Consider the following 21,522-nt stretch of genomic DNA (forward strand, 5'->3'; position numbering starts at 1 on the left):
AAGAGCAGTACAATGGATGAAGAATCAGATGGTAAAGTTTTACAGAAAACAGAAGTATCTAAGCAGGGAGGATATATAGCTGTGTCAGGTGCTACAGGATCCAGACTGAGAAAGATCATTGGACTTCATGGCTAGATTCCTGCTGACTTTAAAAAATATATCTTTTTTGAGATAAAATTTCAATACCAGATCATACATCTATTTAAAATGTACAATTCTGTGTTCTAATGTAGTCGCAGAATTGGGGGGAAGGAGCCAGCAGCACAATTTTAGACTGGTTTTATCATCCTAAAAAGAAGTCCTGCACCTGTTAGCTATCTTTATTCCAGGTAGTCACTAATCTACTTCTTGCCTAATGAATTTGCCTGTTCCAAATAGTGTATATAAATGGAGTCATATATGACCTTTTGTGACTTTTTTTCTTTTATTTAGCTTAGTGTCCCTTGGGGTTCATCCATATTATACATGTATCAGTACTTTATTCCCTTTTTGGCTGAATAATATTTCATTGTATGATTATACCATGTTTTTGTAATCCATTGGTTGAGTTCTGCTATGTATATTAATGACATGTTTTGTATAGTGTGTGTTTTCATTTCTCAGATATATGCCTAGGAGTAAAATTGCTGGGTCATGTGGTAACTGTTTAAAACAAAATTTTTTTTAAAACTTACAGTCAGCTCTTCTAAAAGACATTAAAGGAAATAAATTTATAACCCAATGGCACTTATAGTACATAAAACTTGTTTCTTTTTTCCTCTTCTTTTTCACCCACACCCCTCCTTTCCTTTATAAAAAATGCTAACATAGAAGAGACCTTGGTATAATATTTAATATGCCCATTATGTATGTCTAATGGATGTTTTGCATCATTTTCTTCCTTTGTTAAAAAATTTTTGGGTTTTTGTCTTTGTTGTTGGTGATGGTTTGTTTTGTTTTTCTGAAGAATTTGAAAGTAAATTACAAATAAATACCTCAGCTTACATCATTAAAAAGTAAGGCCACTTTTCTACAATCCCATGCTTTTATTAATGATTTTTGAGAGACTGGCTTCATAGGGTGGTAGTGGAAGCTGTATATTCCTAACAAATACAGATTCTATACAGTAGGTACTCGGGTAACGGGTTACATCAGAGATCTGTTCTTATGGTGCGATGTTACATGATTTACACTAAGTTGGAACCTGCCTACATAAGCACCTATGTCACTCCATGGAGCACATACACAGCAGTAATGAAGTGAAACAGTAAAAATAATTTGAAAGATAACAATTCCTGTCAAGACCGGTTTGGCTCAATGGATAGAGCGTTGGCTTGGGGACTGAAGGGTCCCGGGTTCGATTCCGGTCAAGGGCATGTACCTTGGTTGTGGGCATATCCCCAGTAGGGGGTGTGCAAGAGGCAGCTGATCGATGACTCTCTCTCATCGATGTTTCTAACTCTCTAACTCTCTCCCTTCCTCTCTGTACAAAATCAATAAAATATATTTAAAAAAAAAAAAAAAGATAACAATTCCTGATCTTTACTTGTGGTAAATAAATAATAAAAAACATAAAGCACAAATGTACATACATTGAAATGATGGAACTTTTTTTTTAATATAAATAAATGGGAGATGACGATGTAACAAGGAAACAATGTACGTCGAGTCCGACATAACCCAAGGACTATGTGTACTGGACTGATAATAAAATTGTACCACTGCCTCTGTATATTTTATAGTTTGGGGCTTAAGTTGAAGTGGGTTATTTTGTGTGTAATAGTAATCTATACTAATAAAAGCCTAGGTGGTCCTTGTGCCCTTGTGCAGCGCCCTTACCTCATCACAAGATGGCCTCCATAAGATGGTCACCCTCACATTATCACAAGATGGCGAGCAAGATGGGGGGTGGCCACAGTTGGGGGCGACCAGGCCTGCAGGGGAGGCAGTTAGAGGCAATCAGGCCAACAGGGGAGCAGTTAGGGGGCAATCAGGCTGGTAGGCAGAAGCGGTTAGGAGCAATCAAGCAGGCAGGCAGGCAAATGGTTAGGAGCCAGTGGTCCCAGATTGGAGAGGGTGCAGGCAGAGCTGAGGGACAGACCCCCCCCCCCCTGCACAAATTTCATGTACTGGCCTCTAGTACTTTATATTAAGGTAGTGTTAAATAATTTTAAAAGGCTATTGCTTTTTCTCTTCTTGAGAACCCTGTGGTTTATGTATCTATGCTCCAAGGCCACCTCCCTCTTCAATAACATACTCCTCAGTCAGTCACATGGTTGTTCTTAGTAAATCGGTGCATGAAATTCCTGCACATTAAAAGGGATTAATTAGAGGAAATCTTTTAATACTGCTATTTGCCCTTCCTCTATAATAGAAGTGTCAGAGATGAAAGAAAAATAGTAAAATGTGTATGAAAATCTTCCTCCTGTCATTGTCTGGGCCATGCTGCGGGACCCAGAGTCAAGTCCCCACCACCTGCAGTGCCTCAAAATCGTGCCAGACCCAGCCAGTCCCACCCTTGTCAAGTCCCGCCTGGGCATTAGGTTGAGTCTCCAATTGTTATGGATGTGACGAACTCAGAGTTTTTATATTAGGACAAAAATAAACTCTGTGTACATTAATGTATAACTATAAACATCCTTTTGCTCCACTTTGTTTTATAAGAATTAGCCAAAGTGTGACACAGAGACCCCAGGAGAGCCCGTGCTGTTGGGGGAGTGGCACCAAAAGATTTTGTTCAGCCCTGCTGGTGCTTAGTGCTTTGGCATTGACCCATGAACCAGGAGGTCATGGTTAGATTCCTGTGCAGTTTGCAGGCTTGATCCTTAATAGGGGGCATGCAGGAGACAATCAATGATTCTCTCTCATTATTTATGTTTCTATCTCTGTCCCTCTCCCTTCCTCTTTCTGAAATCAATAAAAAAAAATTTTTTTTAAAGATTTTTGGCCCAGCCTTTATTGCTCACTGGTTGAGCATTAACCTATGAACCATGAGGTTACAGTTCAATATCCAGTCAAAGCACAAAACCAGATTGCGGGCTCGAATCCCAGTTTTGGGCGTGCAGGACGCAGCCAATCAATAATTCTCTCCCATCATTGATGTTTCTATTCTTTCCTTCCTTTTCCTCTCTGAAATTAAAAATAAATAACACGTAAAAAAAAAAGAGAGAGAGAGAGATTTTGTTCAATGGAGGATTGCCACAAACCTTCAATTTGTGAAAAGTACAATATCTGTGAAGCATGATAAAGCAAAGATCAATAAAACAAGGTGTGGCTATACAAGAAGATGTTTTGAGAATGGAAAGACCACATTTATATCATCTTTATTATGATTGTTCTATTATATTATCAGTTATTGTTAATCTCTTACTGTGCCTAATTTGTACATTAAACTTTACCATAGGTATATATGTACAGGAATAAACACTATATAGGGCACGGTACTGTCCACAGTTTCAGGCTTCCACTGGGAGTCTTGGAAAGTATCCTCTGTAGATAAGGTGGGGTTACAATACTTAATAAAAAAAAAAAATTTTTTTTTTTTTTTTGAAAAAAAAAAATAACTTGAGGATCAGATTACCATAGATCTTTTCACTGGATGATTACATGGAGAAAAAACAAACTTAGAGTTTTCAAAAAATGTGTGACACTTTGTTTTCCATTATTAGGACCCTAATAGAAAATTGGTTATCAATTAAATATGTTTTGTCTTACTTAGCTCTAATATTTTTATACCTTTAGAATAACTTAGAAAGTTTTTTCAAGTAAGCAGCTTCAAAAAAGTTTTTAATGTTGACTTTTATTTATTTTTTGTCTTGTTCAGCTAAGGGTAGACCTACATTATAATTGTATATGTGTAAATAAAATTTTAAAGGTGTAAATTAATCTATATTTTATGCTCTTATAGGTGTATACATTTCCAAATATTCAGACTATCTTCATGCAAGACCATGGTATCATGGGAAGTCTGGCTATATTATAATTTTTAATCTAATTAAGGTAAAGCCTATGTGTACTTCTGTATAATTTTTCTTTTTAAAAGTAAAGGTTATCAATTGGTGATAATGTTCTTTGCAGATCATTTGCTAAACATAGTCCTCACCAAAGACTGCTATTCAAAATCAGAAAATGAAATTGCTATTTCTGCTTTCCTTTAAAGAAAGATTTTTTGTTTATTTAATATACCAGAGGACTGGTGCACGAAATTCGTGCACGAAGTGGGGAAAACCCTCAACCCGAACTGCACCCTCTCCAATCTGGGATCCCTCAGGGGATGTCTTACTGACAACTTAGGCCTGCTTCCCGTGGTTCTCTGCTCTCTGTGGTCCTGCCTGTTTGATGCCATCGCAGACCCTGGTGTCTGCTCTCTATGGGGGCCTGCTTTCCCTTTGCCACTGGGGCCAGGGGCAAGCAGGGCCCTGCTGTCTGCTCACTGGCTCACTGCCACAGGGGCAAGCAAGGCCCTGGTGTTTGCTCTCTGGGGGGACCCTGCGGGGGACTGCTTGCCCCTTGCTGCCATGGCCAGGGGCAAGCAGGGCCCTGCTGTCCGCTCACTCGCTGCGGGGTTGTTCCCGCCCCACCCCTGGCTGCTTGCGCACATGCCAGCTCGGAGCTTCTGGGTCCTAGGGATGTTCCTGCTCTGCCCCCAGCCACTCAGCGCCTGCATGCATAGGCCCAGAGTGGTTGGGGTGTTTCGGGACCCTGGGCGCTCCGGGCCTACATGTGGGCCTACAGGCGGGCCTACAGGCTCAGAGTGGCCTAGCTCCTCAGGTTCTAGGCCGCTTGGTGCATGCACATGCAAAGGCAGCCACTGCCTCCGGCTGCTCGGCGCCTGCATATGCAAGTTAATTAGTCATCTTTGTCAGGTTAATTTTGCATACTCCCGATTGGCTGGTGGGTATCGTGAAGTGATGGTCAGTTTGCACCTTTCTCTTTTATTAGTGTAGATCGGTGGTCAGCAAATTGTGGTTCGCAAGCCACATGCAGCTCTTTGGCAACTTGAGTGTTCTAACACCACTTCTTCAAAGTAGACTTGCCCAGGCTGAAAACCAACTTCTGCACATGGGCCAACTTCTGCACATTTAATCACACTGTGCACACATATGGCATTTTGTGGAAGAGCCACACTCAGGGGCCAAAGACCCACATGTGGCTTGCGAGCCTCAAGTTTGCCAACCACTGGTGTAGGTGATCTACGTTAAAAAACACACAAAAAAACAACCTTCAAAATAACACAAAAGATACTCGGGGAAGTCTTTCTCTCACTCCTGTCCCACAATCATTTTTTTAAAATATATGTTTTTTTATTTCAAAGAGGAAGGGAGAGGGAGAGAGAGAGAAACATCAATGATGAGAAAGAATCACTGACTGTCTGCCTCCTGCACACCCCACACTAAGGATTGAGCTCACAACCTGAACAAGTGATTGGGGATCAAACCGCGATCTCCTGGTTCATAAGTCGAGGCTCAATCACTGAGCCATACCAGCCAGGCCACAATGCCACTTTTTGCACAGGTAGCTGCTTGTAAAAATACTTACAATTAAAAGAGATAAGTTTAGAGAACAACATTTGTTGTCTGATTTAAATTGTCACAATAAGAAATCTTTATTTTCTTTATCCCTAAAACATCCAGATCTTGTTTACATGTTAATGTGGCACCTATAACATGATGATCTCAGAAATTCTTAAACATCCTTTAATAGTTCAATATGAGTGAATCTTGCAATTAGAATTTTCACTCAAGTAGTAGGAAAACACTGATTTTATAGATTGGTGGCCTTTTGGAGGGCATATTCTGTGGTCTTTTTATTGTTTTTGCTTTTGTTTAGCTTTCTGAGTTCTTTGGTTATAAATCTAACAGAACTGATTTTTTTAAAGAGAGTGTAAATATGTTATATTTCAAAATTTTGTCCCTAAGCCCTAGAGGAAAATTAGTGTTGCACTGGCACATAATCGCTGCTTTTCCTTTCTTAGTCCTTCCTCTCTTGCTCTATGATAAGTACTATATTACTGCTGTAGATAGTGTACCTGTTAGCTCAGATAACAAATGTTTGGTTTTTTTTACTTATGTCAGATTGCCTTGCCATTGGCTTATGCCCCTGTATCCCCTCTCTGTTTGGTGGATATTGCTGTTTAGTTTTTGCCTACCTGTTCTCAGCCCTCCTTACCAAAGAATTGTCTTTTGTGGTCCAATAAATGAAGATGCAGGATCTTAACAGCAATAAAACAAAACAAAACATCTTTTAAATAATTCTTCTTGTAAAAATAAAAAATAAATTTATAATCTCATCCTCATTTTGGTATATATTTAGTATATTTTTATTTTTCCTATCTTTATCATCATGTTAAAAACAGCTTTTAAAATCATGCTATTTCATGATACGAAATTTAAAAAAAAAATGACAGCCTTTTTTCTTCTTTTTTTGGAAGACATGTAACCTTGATGAAGCCAAGTCTGTAATGGGAAATACTATTGACTGTAGTCAGGGCCAGTGCTCTGCTAAGCACTTAGTATATATAGTATATATATTTGCTACTTGCTGAATTTTTGTGTCCTGATATAATAGATATATATATAGGTCTGTAATTTATAATTGGTAACTTAATTCTCACTTTGAAAACTCATCTTTTGAAATTTTAGATTTCATTTGTCATCTTTTATGTTATAATCATTGAATAATCAATCTATTTGGTAAGCTATATAATTTTTATTTTAAAGAAATGGTTCTCTTGCCCTAGCCAGTTTGGCTCCATGGTAGAGAGTTAGCCAAGAACCAAAGGGTCCTAAGTTCGATTCCAGTCAACAGCACGTATCTTGGTTGCAGGCTCAATCCCTAGCCGGGGTCAACCAATTAATCGATATGTGTCTCTCATATCAATGTTTCTCTCTCCCTCCCTCCCTCCCCCCCCTCTCTCTTTCTCTCTTCTCTCTCTCTCTCTCTCCCTCCCTCCCTCCCCCCCTTCTCTCTCTCTCTCTTCTCTCTCTCTCTCTCCCTCCCTCCCTCCCCCCCCTCTCTCTTTCTCTCTTCTCTCTCTCTCTCTCCCTCCCTCCCTCCCCCCCCTCTCTCTTTCTCTCTTCTCTCTCTCTCTCTCCCTCCCTCCCTCCCTCCCTCTGTCCCTCCCTCCCTTCCTCCTTCCCTCCCTCCCTCCCATCTCTTTCCACTCTGTCTAAAAATATCAATGGAAAAATGTCCTTTGGTGAGGATTAACAAAAAAATGTTGGGGGAGAATGGTTCTTTTAAATATGTATTCCTTTGATATTGTGGTAAAAGAAATGGACCTCTGCCTCAAAAAGATGCCCAAACATACAAACATACATGCTTTTTAAATGCAATTTTAAGGGGTTCATGGAAACTTAAAACTAATTTTGGCCTTAAAAGATTATTTTCTAAGAATCATACTTCTAATTCTTAACACAGTTAACTATTAGTTGAAATACATAGAAATTTTTATTCAGCTACTTTTAAATGAATCCTAGAATAACATTATTGCTATTTGAAAACATCTGATTAGTCTTAATACTTTCATTCTAGGGAAAAGTCAAGTTTGTGTCTGAGAATTATACACCTAACTATATTAGCCCATCTTCTGGCTATGATTGTCACGTGGCTGCAAATGCTAACAAGGTTTCTCACAAGACGAGTCATTTTCGCGCCTTTGAACTGAGTCAGGTATAAATCATTTCTAAGATACATTTCTGTCTCTGATGTGTTAAGTTTCACTACTAGGTGGGTTGAGATCAACTTGGTGCATACGGAAATCTATAGTGCTACCCTGATTATAATTCTTTTTCTTTTAGTATTACCTGTATGAGCTTTCAGGCACCACTGTGATTGAGCGACCTAGACAGATTTATCCTTACATAATTGTAGCTTTTCAGTATAAGGAACCTAAAAAGATGGCGGTACCAGATCATAAAAGCATGTAAGTAATTGTGTACATATTTTATTTTACTGTATTTGTTTCCTTGACTCTTATAAAATTGCTTTTTTTTTTTTTTCCCTAGACTTGAACTCGGTGAAAATGGTAAGGAATTATTTAATTGGTTCTTTTAGGTTTTTTAAGTAAATATTTTGTTCATAAGTAAAATAATTTGTTTTTTCTTACCCTCATTTCTTAAAGTTCTCATCTCTCCATGGAAAGGGAAATTAATTATTAAAGGCTGTCTGCTGTGTGACATAACTCTCTTGTCCTCTTATGGTACAGTGGTTCCCACTCAGCTGTAAGTACTGAATTTGTATTGTTTACTACTGCTTGTATACTTTTTTAAAATTCTCATTTTGAGTTCTTGCTTGTTAGCACTGGTGTGAAATATAGCAGTTGTACTTGGTGTTAGATTAAAGTACTTTTGGTCAGATGTATCAAGCTTCTAGGACCATGGTACAGGAGACCCAAATTTATATCTAAATTCTAACCTTGGGAAAATTAAGGAGAGAGAATCCAAGATGGCTACTCAGGTAGACACCTAGCCGCAGCCGCACACAACAATTTCAATAAAATACAACTAAAATATAAAATGGACGTTACCCAGAACTACAGGAAAGTCGACTGACTGGAAATTCTACAACGAGAAGCAAGGAGAAAACCAGAAGGAAGTGCAGAGGAGCTGTAAAAGCCTGAGGTACAGAGACATGTGGCTCGCGGAGAGGACGGAGCCGGAGAGGAGGGCGGCTGAGTGCCTGGCTGGCGTTCCCTAGCAGGAAGGAGATAAAAGCTTCAACTGTGCTGGGCCCCAGTTCTGACTGCTCTGAACACCAGTTCTAGGCCATACCCCGGGGACCCAGGCTCACACAGAAGGAGCTGGGCTGTAAGGTGGAACCCTGGGGAGCGGAGAGAGGAGGTCCCGGAGGCACGCACTTTGTGCGCAGAGAAGGGATGGTCGGCTGTGCCGCAAGATTACCCCGGTGGGAAGGAGACTGAGGCTCCAGTCTGCTCTGAACGCCACCTCCAACTCCACTTCCAGCTGAACTGAACCCCAGTACCTGGCTCATTGGGGAAAGCCTAGACTGTTTGGTAGCAGGCGAAAATCGAGGGCACCTTTCTCTCAGAGTTCAAATCTACGCTTACAAAGTTTTTCAAGAATTTCCTAGAAAGATGGATAAGACCTATGAGGATATGAAAAGAGATCAACTAGAATTAATAAGGAATCAACAAGAAATGATAAGGGATCAACAAGAAATGATAAGGGATCAACAAGAAATGATAAGGGATCAACAAGAAATAAAGAATACATTGTCTGAAATAAAAAATATTATACAGAGTCCTAAAAACAGAATGGAAGATCGCAAGAATCAAGTCAAAGATTTGGAACATAAAGAGCCAGAAGACACTTCTCCACAGAAGCTAGAAGGCAAGAGAATCCAGAAAGTTGAAGATAATGTAAGAAACCTCTGGGATAACTTCAAGCGAACCAACATCAGAATTATGGGGGTCCCAGAAGATGAGAGAGAGCAAGATATCGAAAACATACTGAAAGAAATAGTGACAGAAAACTTCTCCCACCTGGTGAAAGAATTAGACTTACAAATCCAGGAAGCGCACAGAACTCCAAACAAAAGGAATCCAAAGAGGACCACACCAAGACAAATCATAATTAAAATTCCAAGAGCAAAAGACAAAGAATATTAAAAGCAGCAAGAGCAAAGAAGGTAGTTACCTATGAAGGAGCACCTATACGATTGTCAGCTGATTTCTCAACAGAAACCATGCAGGCCAGAGGGGAATGGCAAGAAATATTCAAGGTGATGAATAGTAAGAACCTACAGCCAAAGATAATCTATCTAGCAAAGCTATCACTCAAAATCGAAGGTCAGATAAAGAGCTTCACTAATTAAAAAAAGCTAAAGGAGTTCATCACCACCAAACCAGAATTATATGAATTGCTGAAGAGGGTTCTTTCAGAAGAGAAAGTAAACAAAGATAAAAATTATGAACAACAAATACGTAACTATCAAGTGAATCTAAAAACTAAGGAAATTAAAAAAATATATGATGAACAATATTAACTGTTGAATATAATAGAATCAGAGGTATGGAAGGGGAGTGAACTGACAATTCTTGGGGAAAAGGGGAAAGAGGGATGTGGGAAGAGACTGAACATAAACTGCACCTATGGATGAGGACAATGGGGAGTGGGGAAAGGGTAGAGGGTGGGGTGGGAACCTGGTGGAGGAGAGCAATGGTGGGGGGGGGGGCATTTGTAATAATATGATAAAAATTTATTTGAAAAAATGAAAAAAAAAGTAAATTCTAACCTTGGCCTTAAATAAATTTTGTTTTATAATCTTTGACAACTCAGTTTTTAAATTTTAGTATTTTAATATATACATGGGAGAATGATTTGATACTAGAAGTTAGACTCCCACCACCCCCCCCCCCAAAAAAAATAGATTTGCCTAGGATAGATACAGCAAATTATAACCACTGAATTATATTACTGAATCTTTATTAAGATTTCCAGTATTTTACATTGAGTTTTCTAGACTACTGTAGTATTAAATAGGGTAGTTGCTATGTATTTACATTATAATATTCTGGAGAATAATGAAGAGCATTTCTGAAATTTTTTATGAAATCTTTTTTAATTTGGTCTTAATTTGTACTGAAAATGATTTATAGGTATATATAGTTTAATTGAAATATAAGACAAAAACTAGTGTGCTATCAGAATTCTTTTTTTCTTCTATTGACTTTTTTAAGGAGAGAAAGAGATTATAACCCATAGAATAAAGTAAGTATTCTCTGAATAAATAAATGAGAAAGTTCTTCCTCACTATAGAGTGCAACTAATAAGTATGGATAGAATGATGGAATTACAAAATCATCATTGGTGACATCACAATAATCAGTGGATGCTTAAAATAGTAGGTGAAAGTTTGATGGTATTTACTTACCTCACACTATTTCCCCACAACTTATTAAATAATTACAAAGGGGAAAAGACTGGTTTTACAATGGAAAAAAACTGCAGATACCATCTTAACTAAGTGGTTAAGTTATCGTTATCAGGAATGGAGTTAACATTTCATTGCATCACATCAGGAAACACATGAATAAGATATAACATTTTTGTGGTATTCCTGCCACTCTAATCAGGAGGAAATAAATACCGTATTTTTCAGACCATAAGACGCACCGGACCATAAGACGCACCAGTTTTTAGAGAAGGGAAATGAAGAAAAAAAGATTCTGAAACAAATAGTGTCCTAAAATATTTTATGTGCATTAAAACCCAATATCACAGTCATAAACACATGTAATCAACCCTGTAAACAGCAGCATTTAGAACCATTTTAGAGCCGGGCAAGCACACAGAGACCACACAGAGCCGGGCAAGTAAAAAAACTTTTTTTTTAAAGTATATGTGTAGGCTATATTTGGACCATAAGACGCAGGGACTTTTCCCCCCCACTTCTGGGGGGGAAAAAGTGCGTCTTATGGTCCGAAAAATACGGTATATCAGGATTAAGATATTCTGCAAAATAAAGGGTTTATATTAAAAAATATCAAGGTCATTAAAGAAGGACAAAGACTGTTCCTGCTTGAAGAAGATAAAACAAACATATCAATACTAAATAGGACCCTGGACTACAAAATGTTGGTTTTTTTTCTCGTTATAAAGGATTTTAGTGATACGGTTGGCAGAATAAGGTCTGTAGGTTAATTAATTGCATTATATCATTGTTAATTTCTTGATTTTGTTCATTGTTTTATGAGTGGATAAGGAAATGTCCTTTTTTAAGGACACACAGAGAGAAATATTTAAGAGAAAAGAAGACATCTATAAGTCTATAAATTTTTCAAAATGAGTTTTAAAGAAGAAAAAAGAAATTAGGTGAAATGATACAAAAGTTTGGATGTGATGTTGCCTGGTAGGTAATGCAATATTGTCAAAAGTTTTTAACACATAGCAAATTCTCATTACATATGCATAGTTCTTCCATACATTGGATATTTTAGTTATACCAAAATTATATGTATCACAATAATCAGTGGATGCTTAAAATGTCATATTTTCAGACCACAGTTTATGGGGTCATATATTTGAAAATGTGTATTTATAAATATATATATAAAAGCCCAGCAGTTGGAACGATTGGTCACTATGATGCGCACTGCTGCGGCCAATTGGCCTGATCAGGGCCTCAATCACTCCCCAATTGCCCGTGGCCCCTCCTTGGCCAGCCCCACCTCCAATAGGCCCCATCACCTTGACTGGAGACAGGGCTGGCTGGCCAGCCACCTGCATTTTCCCCCCTCTCCCCACACCCGGCCAGCCCCCATCAGCCCCCACCCATCATGGGCAGGGCCAGGTAACCTCCTGTGGTCCCTCCCCTCCACTGGCTTGGCCTGATCAGAACCCATTAGGGCAGGCCAGCCAGACCCTACCTATGCATGAATTCGTGCACCTGGCCTCGTGTGTGTGTGTGTGTGTGTGTGTGTGTGTGTGTGTGTGTGATTTGACCTGGAGTTTACCAATTTAAGAATTTTTTTTTGTTACAATATTTTTATTAGCATTTTATTAGAAAACCATATACTGCATATGAAGCTGTAGATAGTTTCAATGATTATTATATCACATGATATTTTGTTTTTTTTAGACCACATGAACTAGATTTTAAGTATGTAATGAAAGTGTCGTCTCTGAAAAAAAGACTACCAGAAGCTATCTTTAGAAAACAGAATTACTTGGAGCAAAAAGGTTTGTTTAAATGTACAGTTGGTCCTTGGGTTACGTCGGAGATCTGTTCCTACGGCTCCATGTTACAGGATTTTTGCCTTAAGTCGGAACCCACCTACATAAGCACCTCTGTCACTCACAGGGAGCACATATACAGCCTTAATGAAGTGAAACAGTAAAAAAATTTGAAAGATGACAATTCCTGACTTTTACTTTTGGTAAATAAATAATAAAAATCATAAAGCACATATATATGTACATATGTCGAAATGACGGAACTTTTTTTATATATATAAATGGGAGATGCCGACATAACTACGAAACGACATATGTCGAGTCCCATGTAACCCAAGAACTTCCTATAATGGTACACTGTGTATGTGCTGGGGTTTTGGTTTTTTTCCCCCCTCTTCTACACTTTTGTTTTTCCTTAAGTGATTCTTAAAAGGTTCATTTATAAAAGTTGCAGAGTTACTATGTGATTCTGTTCCTTGGAGGCCAACTAGAAACGGGGAAAAATAGTTTCATCTAAAATTGCAAAGTCAAGCTTTTTTTTTAATCCCACAAGAAGCCATAACTTTATTAATGATAGAAACAGTACAAATTTCAAACCAAGCTGCAGTAACTCTTTTGAAACACACACAAAAAGTGTCCTCCTTTTCAGACGGTTACATTGTTAATTCCATAATAGCACTTACAATATCATTACTGTTCTTCAGGGCTCAGACTCCCTTTGCTCTTGACACATTTGCTTGTGACATGACCAATTCTATGTCCTTAACTTCCACACCTGTTTCATCAACTTCTTCCTCTTCACTCTCCTCTTGTACAGTTGGAGCCTGTGTGTTTTCTTGAATGTTTGAGACAGCTTCACTTAGAACTTTGAATTTCTCAGCAGCTGCTAGCTGTGCTTGCTGAGATAAATCCTGAATCTTGACTTCCCCAAAAACTATGTAGATATCTGAAGCAGGGCTCTTATAGACATCTGGTTTTGTGATGACAAAGAGGATATTCTAAGATACCCTAGTAACCCCTGTAATCTGCCAAAGACCCAGTTTGGACATAGCCTTTGTTCCTTCTTCTCACTCCTGTTTTTGCTTTACTGACTGGTTCTTCATCGATGTCAGCCGCCGCAGCCAGCTGGGCTTGTTGTTGGTTGCCTGTGTGGAATCTTGTTCTTTGAGCTCTGGTACTAATTCATCACTGTCAGATTCTGTTCCAGACCCTGTCTCAGCTAGGGGCTGAGGTAACTCTTGCTCTGTAGCAGGGATTGTTTCTGTGGCTTCACCGGGCACTTTGTGCAGGGAAAGCAGAACCAAAATGGCGGCAGAAAGAGTCAAAGTCTAGCTTTAATCCTATATAATAAAAGCCCAGCAACCAAATGGCAGAACGACCGGTCAACCAGTCATTATAATGTGCACTGACCACCAGGGGGGCAGATGCTTCAACTGTACGTTAGCTTGCTGCTGGGGTCCAGCCAATCAGGATTGAGGAAGATGGGCCAGACATGCCCTGGAGCCCTCCGGTGGTCCCTCCCCAGTTGGCCAACCTCTTGCATCCCTCCCCAGCCCTTATCGTGCACTGGTGGGGTCTCTTTGCCTGGCTTGTACCCTCTCGCAACCAGGACCCCTTAGGGGATGCCAGAGAGCAGGTTTTAGCACGATGGTGCTCAACATAAGAGCTGCTCCCTAATGGTCATTGCGCTCCCACAGAAGGAGCGCTGCTAAGCCAGAAGCCAGGCTCATGGCTGGTGAGTGCAACGGTTGTGGCAGGAGCCTCTCCCACCTCTGCGGAGCACTAGGATGTCAGGGTTCCCAGACTGCAAGAGGATGCAGGCCGGGCTGAGGGGACACATACACACACACCCCACCCAGTGCACGAATTCCCTGCACCTCTAGTTGATTAATAAGATTATGTAAGTTTCAAATGTGCTGTACTAAATGCATCGTCTGTATATTGCATTGTTAGCTCATCAACCAAAGTTTAGCTATGTACTTAAAAGTGAAGGGGGGAAAGCAGAAAACCTGAGAAGGAAATTTCTCTATCATTTAGATTAATTCATGGAACATTGATGTTTATATATTTATATAGTATTTATTTCCTTTGTTATACTAGTGTCAGTAAAATGAAAGCATTGTTTTTGAAATACTTTATACAGTAATTTTAAAAAAAATTTTTAATATTTCAGAGAGGAAGGGAGAGGAAAAGATAAAAACATCAGTGATGAGAGAGAATGATCTATCAGGTGCTGCCTGTATGTCCCCTTTTGGGGATCAAGCCTGAAATCCTGGCATGTGTCCTGACCAGGAATTGAACTGTGAACTCCTGATTTATAGGTTGATGCTCATCACTGAGCCCACCAGCCAGACTTTACAATATAACTTTTTTTCAAGGTGTTTTATAACCAAGGACATTGAATGATAATTTTTTAAATTCTTAGTTTTTTGACTTTTTATTATAGAAATGAATAAATTGGTTATTTTAAAAAATAAGATAGCATTTAAAATAAGAAATGTTCTGTTTTTCTTATTTTGTCCAGTGTGTTGCCAAGATATGTACTTCAATATGTATGAGGTGGAATTGTCAAACAAACAAGGGGACAAAATAGATAAACTTACCGAAGTCATTAAAAATAAGCAATTGGTAAGAATCAATTTTAAATAATTATTTTTTCCTTAAATTGAGAATTTGATAATCTATTACTTGCTTCATCTAGATTAAATTGTTTTAGTTTACTGGAAGAATTTTTATCCTTCAATGTTTTTTGACATGTTGATAAAATATTTATTGACTGATCTTTTCATCTTCTTTGTATCTTAGTTTGTGTTTAACTAGTCAGTTTATACTCCTGATTTTAAGAATAAGAGGAAAATTTTTCTCATTCTTTTGTTGTTTTTGTTTCATGACAATTGAGTAGATCACAGTGTTTTTGCATTAATCAAAGGACCACTTGTGAAATAGTTCTTTAAAGGTGACCTGTGTCAATCCGTAGGTTTAAAAGGAGGGGGTAGGAGGGAGAATTGATGTTTCTACTGCTTTTGTAGTGTAGAAACTAAGACTACTGAGAAAAAGACCCCTCTCTGTTATGTTACTCAGAATTCCTCAGTGTCAGGGTAGGAATAGATGCTGATTCTATATTGAGTGATTTCTAAATATCCCAGAAGAGATGGTGCGAGTGTACGACCATGACCAAACAAATTCTGAGCCTTTTAGTGACATGATGGACTGTCCCCTATAGTAGGTAGCAAAAAAATTAATAACTTAAAATCTAACAAGTATAGCAGCCTTGAAGGAAAGCTTAAGTCTTAGGGATAGTCAGTTCATATACTTGAGGTTGCATGTAACAGAAACCCAAACTGGCTTAAGCAATAAGGGGATTTACAATAATAGCCTTAACTTTTCAATTCTAAGTGTTAAGAGGGAGGAGGAGTGAGAAGGGAGGAGGAAGTGGGGAATAGAGAGGGAGAGAGAGAGGGGTGTGAGAAGGAGGAAGATAGAGCAGGAAGGGAAGGGAGGTAGGAGGAGAGAAAGATCTACACATCTCTCAATCAGTAACTGAAAGGGAATGGACTACACTAATTAGCTCAGACCATTCAGAGCCCATCTTCCAGAACTGGGTATGAGGTTAATTCCACCCAATCTACAGAAAGTGGTGCCCCACAGCAAAAACTGTTGAAATGGGCGACATTGGATGTTGAGTGGATAGCTATCTACTATAGGATTGTAGGGTATGGTTTTTAAAGTACCATAGTTCATTGTATATTTGGAAATTAAAAGGAATAAAGTCCAAAGATACTTTCAAAAAATGCATTCATGAAGGGACTACTTGTGAGTGCTTATAGCAGGGCTGGGGAACCTTTTTTTTTTTTTTTTTTTTTTTTTTTTTTTTGCCAAAGGCCATTTGGATATTTATAACATCATTTGGAGGCCATACAAAATTTATCAACTTAAAAGTTAGCTTGCTATATTTGGTCAAACATTTAATTAACTAAACTCTAATGCCTTGGCAGGGCTAGCCCAAATGATTTCTTGGGCCTTATATGGCCTTTGGGCCAGATGTTCCCCACCCCTGGTTTATAGTATTGAAAATAATAGAGACTTTGTGCAGAGGTTGGCTTTGATTGAAACCCATTTAGTAATAATAATTAGTTATAGGAATTAATATCACTTAAGGTTCTTTCTCCTCCGAACTCCATGCTTTTCTTGCTTCATGTACTGTATATTTTTATTCTATTTGCACATAATTTTGAAAGATAGAAGTGTATAGCTTTAAGTAAATAGGGATTTTATTTTTCATCTATTTTACAAAACTAAAATGCAGAACAGTATAGAGGCTAATTATTTGTCACTTTCACTTTTTACATCAATCGAAAATGAAACAAGAATTATACCTCTTTGAAATTTAATAGATGCCAAAGCTATGGGTATATGTAGTTATTGGTATATGTATCCAATAATTCTTGAGTGCTTACTATGTGCCAGAAGCAAAAATAGAAAATTGTCTCTACCAACAAGGAACTTAAAAGACTGTGGAGTGTCAACTATCAAATATACAAGGGCAGTAATAGAAGATTATATTATAGAAACTTGCAATTAGTGAATTAGTGTCATAACTTAGTTCTAATATAATTAGAAAAATCTTTTTTCATACTTGAAGTGTTTATTGATTAATTTATCAATTTGCCATATTTTTAGGCTTCTGACCCATCAGTTTTTTTAATAGAATGTTTTATCACTTTATTAAACAATATATTTTTAGTTTGGTATGGGTTTTTTTAAACTTAAAAAATTATTGCATAAGCATTGGCTTTAGAAATTATACATAATGGAAAAGAGCAGCTGTTATTTTCATAATTTAGAATGATAGCTTTTAAATAATTTGCCCAGATCTTGGGACAAAATTTCCCCAATTTATGTAAACATTAAAATTTTAAAGGTTGTTTGGGAGTTTTGTTTTGTTTTGTTTTTACTCAAGATTCCACTGAACACTGTGGTGGAGGGAAAAAAGAAAAAAATTATTTTCATCTGCATGTTTTTATTGCTGCATAAGCTAATTATGTTATTTTCTATTATTTTTTATCTCTCAGATGCTGTAGAAAGGATTCTTTTATTACATAGAATCTTCCAGAATTCCTAGTTCTGGAATTCTGTGATATGTTGTATATAAACATGAGCTTAAGATGCCAATCATAGGCCTGATTTACCTTAAATTTGTAGTGGCTAAATGATAACAGATTGACTATTTAGGCAGCAGTGTGAAATATCAAGCATCTTATTAAAAAAAAATGAAATTACTCTTTTCTGATAAGTTTGTTATGTAGTTGAAAACTACCCTAAAATTAACCCTTGATGTTCTAGTTACTATATGTAGTCCTAACGGCCAAGATTATTTGAGTGTTAAGTAACTTGCAGTTTCTGATACTACAGGCAAAATTCTCCTGATTCCCATAAACACTAACATTTCAAATTTTTTACTTATTTGTTTATTTTTCATGAGCTCAAAATTTACTGAATTAGTGGTGTGGTAGATGGAGGGGAGGAATTGAATCTTTTTTTTTTTTTTTTTTTTTTTTTTTGTTAATGTTTAAGGCACTCATCAAATGCTTAGAAGATCGAGAGGCTTTCATTTTACTTACATCATCAGCCTTCATTCCAGAAACAAGTAAGGACAACTTTTTTAAAATACTATTTATTTTGAATGTTTACTTTTGTTTTATAAGGATAGCAACCTAACTTTTCTTCTGATTTTCATCCTGTGTAGATTTTGGAGATGAGCAGATGGCTCTACATGGATTACATTTATTCCATTCATCCTTGTCAGCAGGTAAGGGCACAGTGACCATCCTCATCATGCTTAACCTCTCAACCCTGGTAACTAATGAAGTTTATTTCTTTAAATAACTCTTCCTTTAATCTCTCTGGTTGATTCCTCTTTGTCCCCTTTTCAGGGTTAGCCTTTCCTCGAAGCTTCACATCCAGATATCCACCTCTTTATTAACTTTTTCACTTAAGATATCTCAGATGTTCCTCAAATTCAGCATTATTTAAAGTTGAATATTTGGTATTGAATAATAATAGAATACTACTGTAATAACTATATATGGTGACAGATGGTTAGTAAACTTAATGGTGATCGCTTTGTAAGGTATATAAATGTTGAATCACTGTGTTGTATACCTGAAACTAATATAATAATCACAATAAACTATCATTAAAATTTAATTTGAAAATAGCCCTAGTTGGTTTGGCTTAGTGGATAGAGTGGCGGCCTGCAGACTGATAAAAATAAATTAAAAATTCATCTTTTAAAAAACCTGCAGCTTGGCCGGCATGGCTCAGTGGCTGAGCATCGGCCTGTGAGCCAGGTCATAGTTCGACTTCCGTCCAGGGCACATGCCAGGGTTGTGCTCGATCCCAGTGTGGGGCATGCAGGAGCAGCCGATCAGTGATTCTCATCATTCAGTTTCTCTCTCTCTGCCTCGCCCTTTCTTTCTGAAATCAATAAAAATATATGTTTTTTTAAAACCTGCAATAGCGAGGAGATAACTTTTATAATAGTAAGTAGGACTCAAGGTCTTCATGGTTGTAGTTCTCTGTCTAGACTACTTTTCTCCTTCTCTTTTATTGGGTAGTGTTTACCCCCATAGGGCAAAAAATATTACTCAAACAATATATAAACAGATACATAGTTTATCTGTAGTATTAAAATTTTGGGGATAATGAATAAAATCAGGTAAAGCTCTGATTTAGTCCAGTGTGTAATTCAGGTCTGTCGGGTGTCAATTTAAATACCACTGTTGATTCCCATCACCATTCTGACCTCAGTGAGAACCCTAGATTTATCATCAATTGAATTTAAATATTTGTTTGTATATGATTTAATGCCTGCCTCTCTTGTATTCTACTGTATGCCTATAGCCTAGCAGTTCCAGGCACATAAAAAATAATAAATGTTTGCTGAACAATAAAGTAAACAAGTCATTTATTTTTGTTATATGAGGAAATTTTCCTCATTTTATGATCACATTCAATGTGTTTAAACATAAAATTATGTATAGCATTTATAAAGCTAAAACCAACATACTAATGTTTTTAAAGTTGATTTTTTTTTTTAATCTTTAGGTTATTACAGATGTCCCTCTTTTTTTCTCCCATAGCTTCCCTCCACCCAGTTCCCACACCACCGTGAAAGAAAGCCACCCTTGTATTCCTGTCCCGATGCCAAACAGTCCAGTTTCTCCGTGTGTGTGTCTGAGTCTCCCCCCCCCAACCCCCCTCCCCCCCCCCCCCCCCCCCCCCAGCATCTTGCCCGACACTGGAGCTGAGAACAAGCAGGAGCTTGTGTCTCCCTCCCAATTACAAAAGCGGCACACCCGGGTGCCAGCCTGTTCAGTGCCTCTGCACCTCCTACCAGTCTCAGTGCACTTGCTTCTTTACTTCTCTAGTTGTAGTACTTCCACCTAGCCAGCTTTCTTGCAGATCTGGATGATAGTTTTTCTGTATTAGTTGTAATTTTGATGTGGTTGTGGGAGACAGCAAGTACAGGTGTTTACCTATGCCGCCATCTTGGTTCTCTCCTAAAGATGATTTCTTAACATTGTACATATGCAGTTACCCAAAGCAGAGAACTGCACTGACTTGGGCATCACTTCTCTGTACAATAGAAAAACATTACCAGTTATAACAACATAAATGTTGTTTGCATTTTGTAAGCATTTGTCAGGTATTGTGCTAAGTATACAGTTACTGATTTAGCTGCCCTTAAAATATTATTTCAAAGATGAGGAAACTGAGACTTAAGCTTGCCTATGGTCAAACAACTAACTACCTGCCTTCTAATTTTTATTCCATACTGCCTCCTTCTTCTGTCAGAGCTCTGACTTCATTTTATTATGAAATAAATAGGCGCCGAAACCGGTTTGGCTCAGTGGTAGAGCGTCAGTCTGTGGACTGAAAGGTCCCAGGTTCAATTTCGGGCAAGGGCATGTACATTGGTTACGGGCACATCCCCGGTAGGGGGTGTGTAAGAGGCAGCTGGTCGATGCTTCTCTCTCATTGACGTTTCTAGCTCTTTATTTCTCTCCCTTCCTCTCTGTAAAAAAATCAATAAAATTTTTTTTTTTTTAAGTGAAATAAGCCGAAACCGGTTTGGCTCAGTGATAGAGCATCGGTCTGCGGACTGAAAGGTCCCGGGTTCGATTCCGGTCAAGGGCATGTACATTGGTTGCGGGCACATCCCTGGCACATCCCCAGTAGGGGGTGTGCAAGAGGCAGCTGGTCGATGTTTCTCTCTCATCGACGTTTCTAGCTCTCTAGCTCTCTCCCTTCCTCTTCTCTGTAAAATATCAATAAAATATATATATTTTTTAAAAAGTGAAATAAATAGGAAATATTAGTGCCTATACCATTTAGTGTTGAACAGCACAAGATTTGTTTAAATAAATTTTGTAGTGTTTTGTTGTAGTGTACACCTCCTCCTCTAGTTCATTAAGACATTTTCTATCAATGGCCATTTTCTATCAGGATCCCAGGTATGGTTATCTGTTTTAAATGATAGATACTTTGCTTAGCAGATTTAAAATGTTGTTTTTCATAGATTTTATAATAGGCTATTACATGTCATTCTGGGTTCTGTCTTTCTTGAAATTAATTTTCTGGAAAAATACTACTTTAGTGTGAGTTGTTAGCAGTACATAAAAACCTTTTTTCTTATTACTTTTTAGGTAATAAACTGCAAAGAAAGGAATTTTTATTTTTATTTATTTATTTATATATTTTTTAAATATGTTTTATTGATTTTGTACAGAGAGGAAGGGAGAGAGAGAGTTAGAAACACCGATGAGAGAGAATCATCGATCAGCTG

The 21,522-nt window shown here is 37.9% G+C and overlaps 1 protein-coding gene across 12 annotated transcripts in view; it reads left to right on the forward strand.

The window, feature by feature from the left end:
- TASOR2 (transcription activation suppressor family member 2) overlaps nucleotides 1-21,522 on the forward strand; it is an 82,998-nt gene that overhangs the window by 26,483 nt on the left and 34,993 nt on the right. For 8 of the 12 annotated variants that reach the window (XM_036460825.1, XM_036460840.1, XM_036460880.1 and 5 more), the window contains exons 6-14: nucleotides 3,887-3,978; nucleotides 7,513-7,650; nucleotides 7,779-7,903; nucleotides 7,986-8,005; nucleotides 8,102-8,201; nucleotides 12,580-12,680; nucleotides 15,199-15,302; nucleotides 18,249-18,321; nucleotides 18,421-18,483. In XM_036460825.1, coding sequence (XP_036316718.1) covers nucleotides 3,887-3,978; nucleotides 7,513-7,650; nucleotides 7,779-7,903; nucleotides 7,986-8,005; nucleotides 8,102-8,201; nucleotides 12,580-12,680; nucleotides 15,199-15,302; nucleotides 18,249-18,321; nucleotides 18,421-18,483 — 816 coding nt within the window. The remainder of the gene's footprint in view (nucleotides 1-3,886; nucleotides 3,979-7,512; nucleotides 7,651-7,778; nucleotides 7,904-7,985; nucleotides 8,006-8,101; nucleotides 8,202-12,579; nucleotides 12,681-15,198; nucleotides 15,303-18,248; nucleotides 18,322-18,420; nucleotides 18,484-21,522) is intronic. The other 4 variants (XM_036460849.1, XM_036460867.2, XM_045588427.1 and 1 more) reach the window with 3 other exon arrangements.

This window comes from Pipistrellus kuhlii, unplaced genomic scaffold (assembly GCF_014108245.1).
Source record: "Pipistrellus kuhlii isolate mPipKuh1 unplaced genomic scaffold, mPipKuh1.p scaffold_m20_p_1, whole genome shotgun sequence".
Classification (NCBI taxonomy): domain Eukaryota; kingdom Metazoa; phylum Chordata; class Mammalia; order Chiroptera; family Vespertilionidae; genus Pipistrellus; species Pipistrellus kuhlii.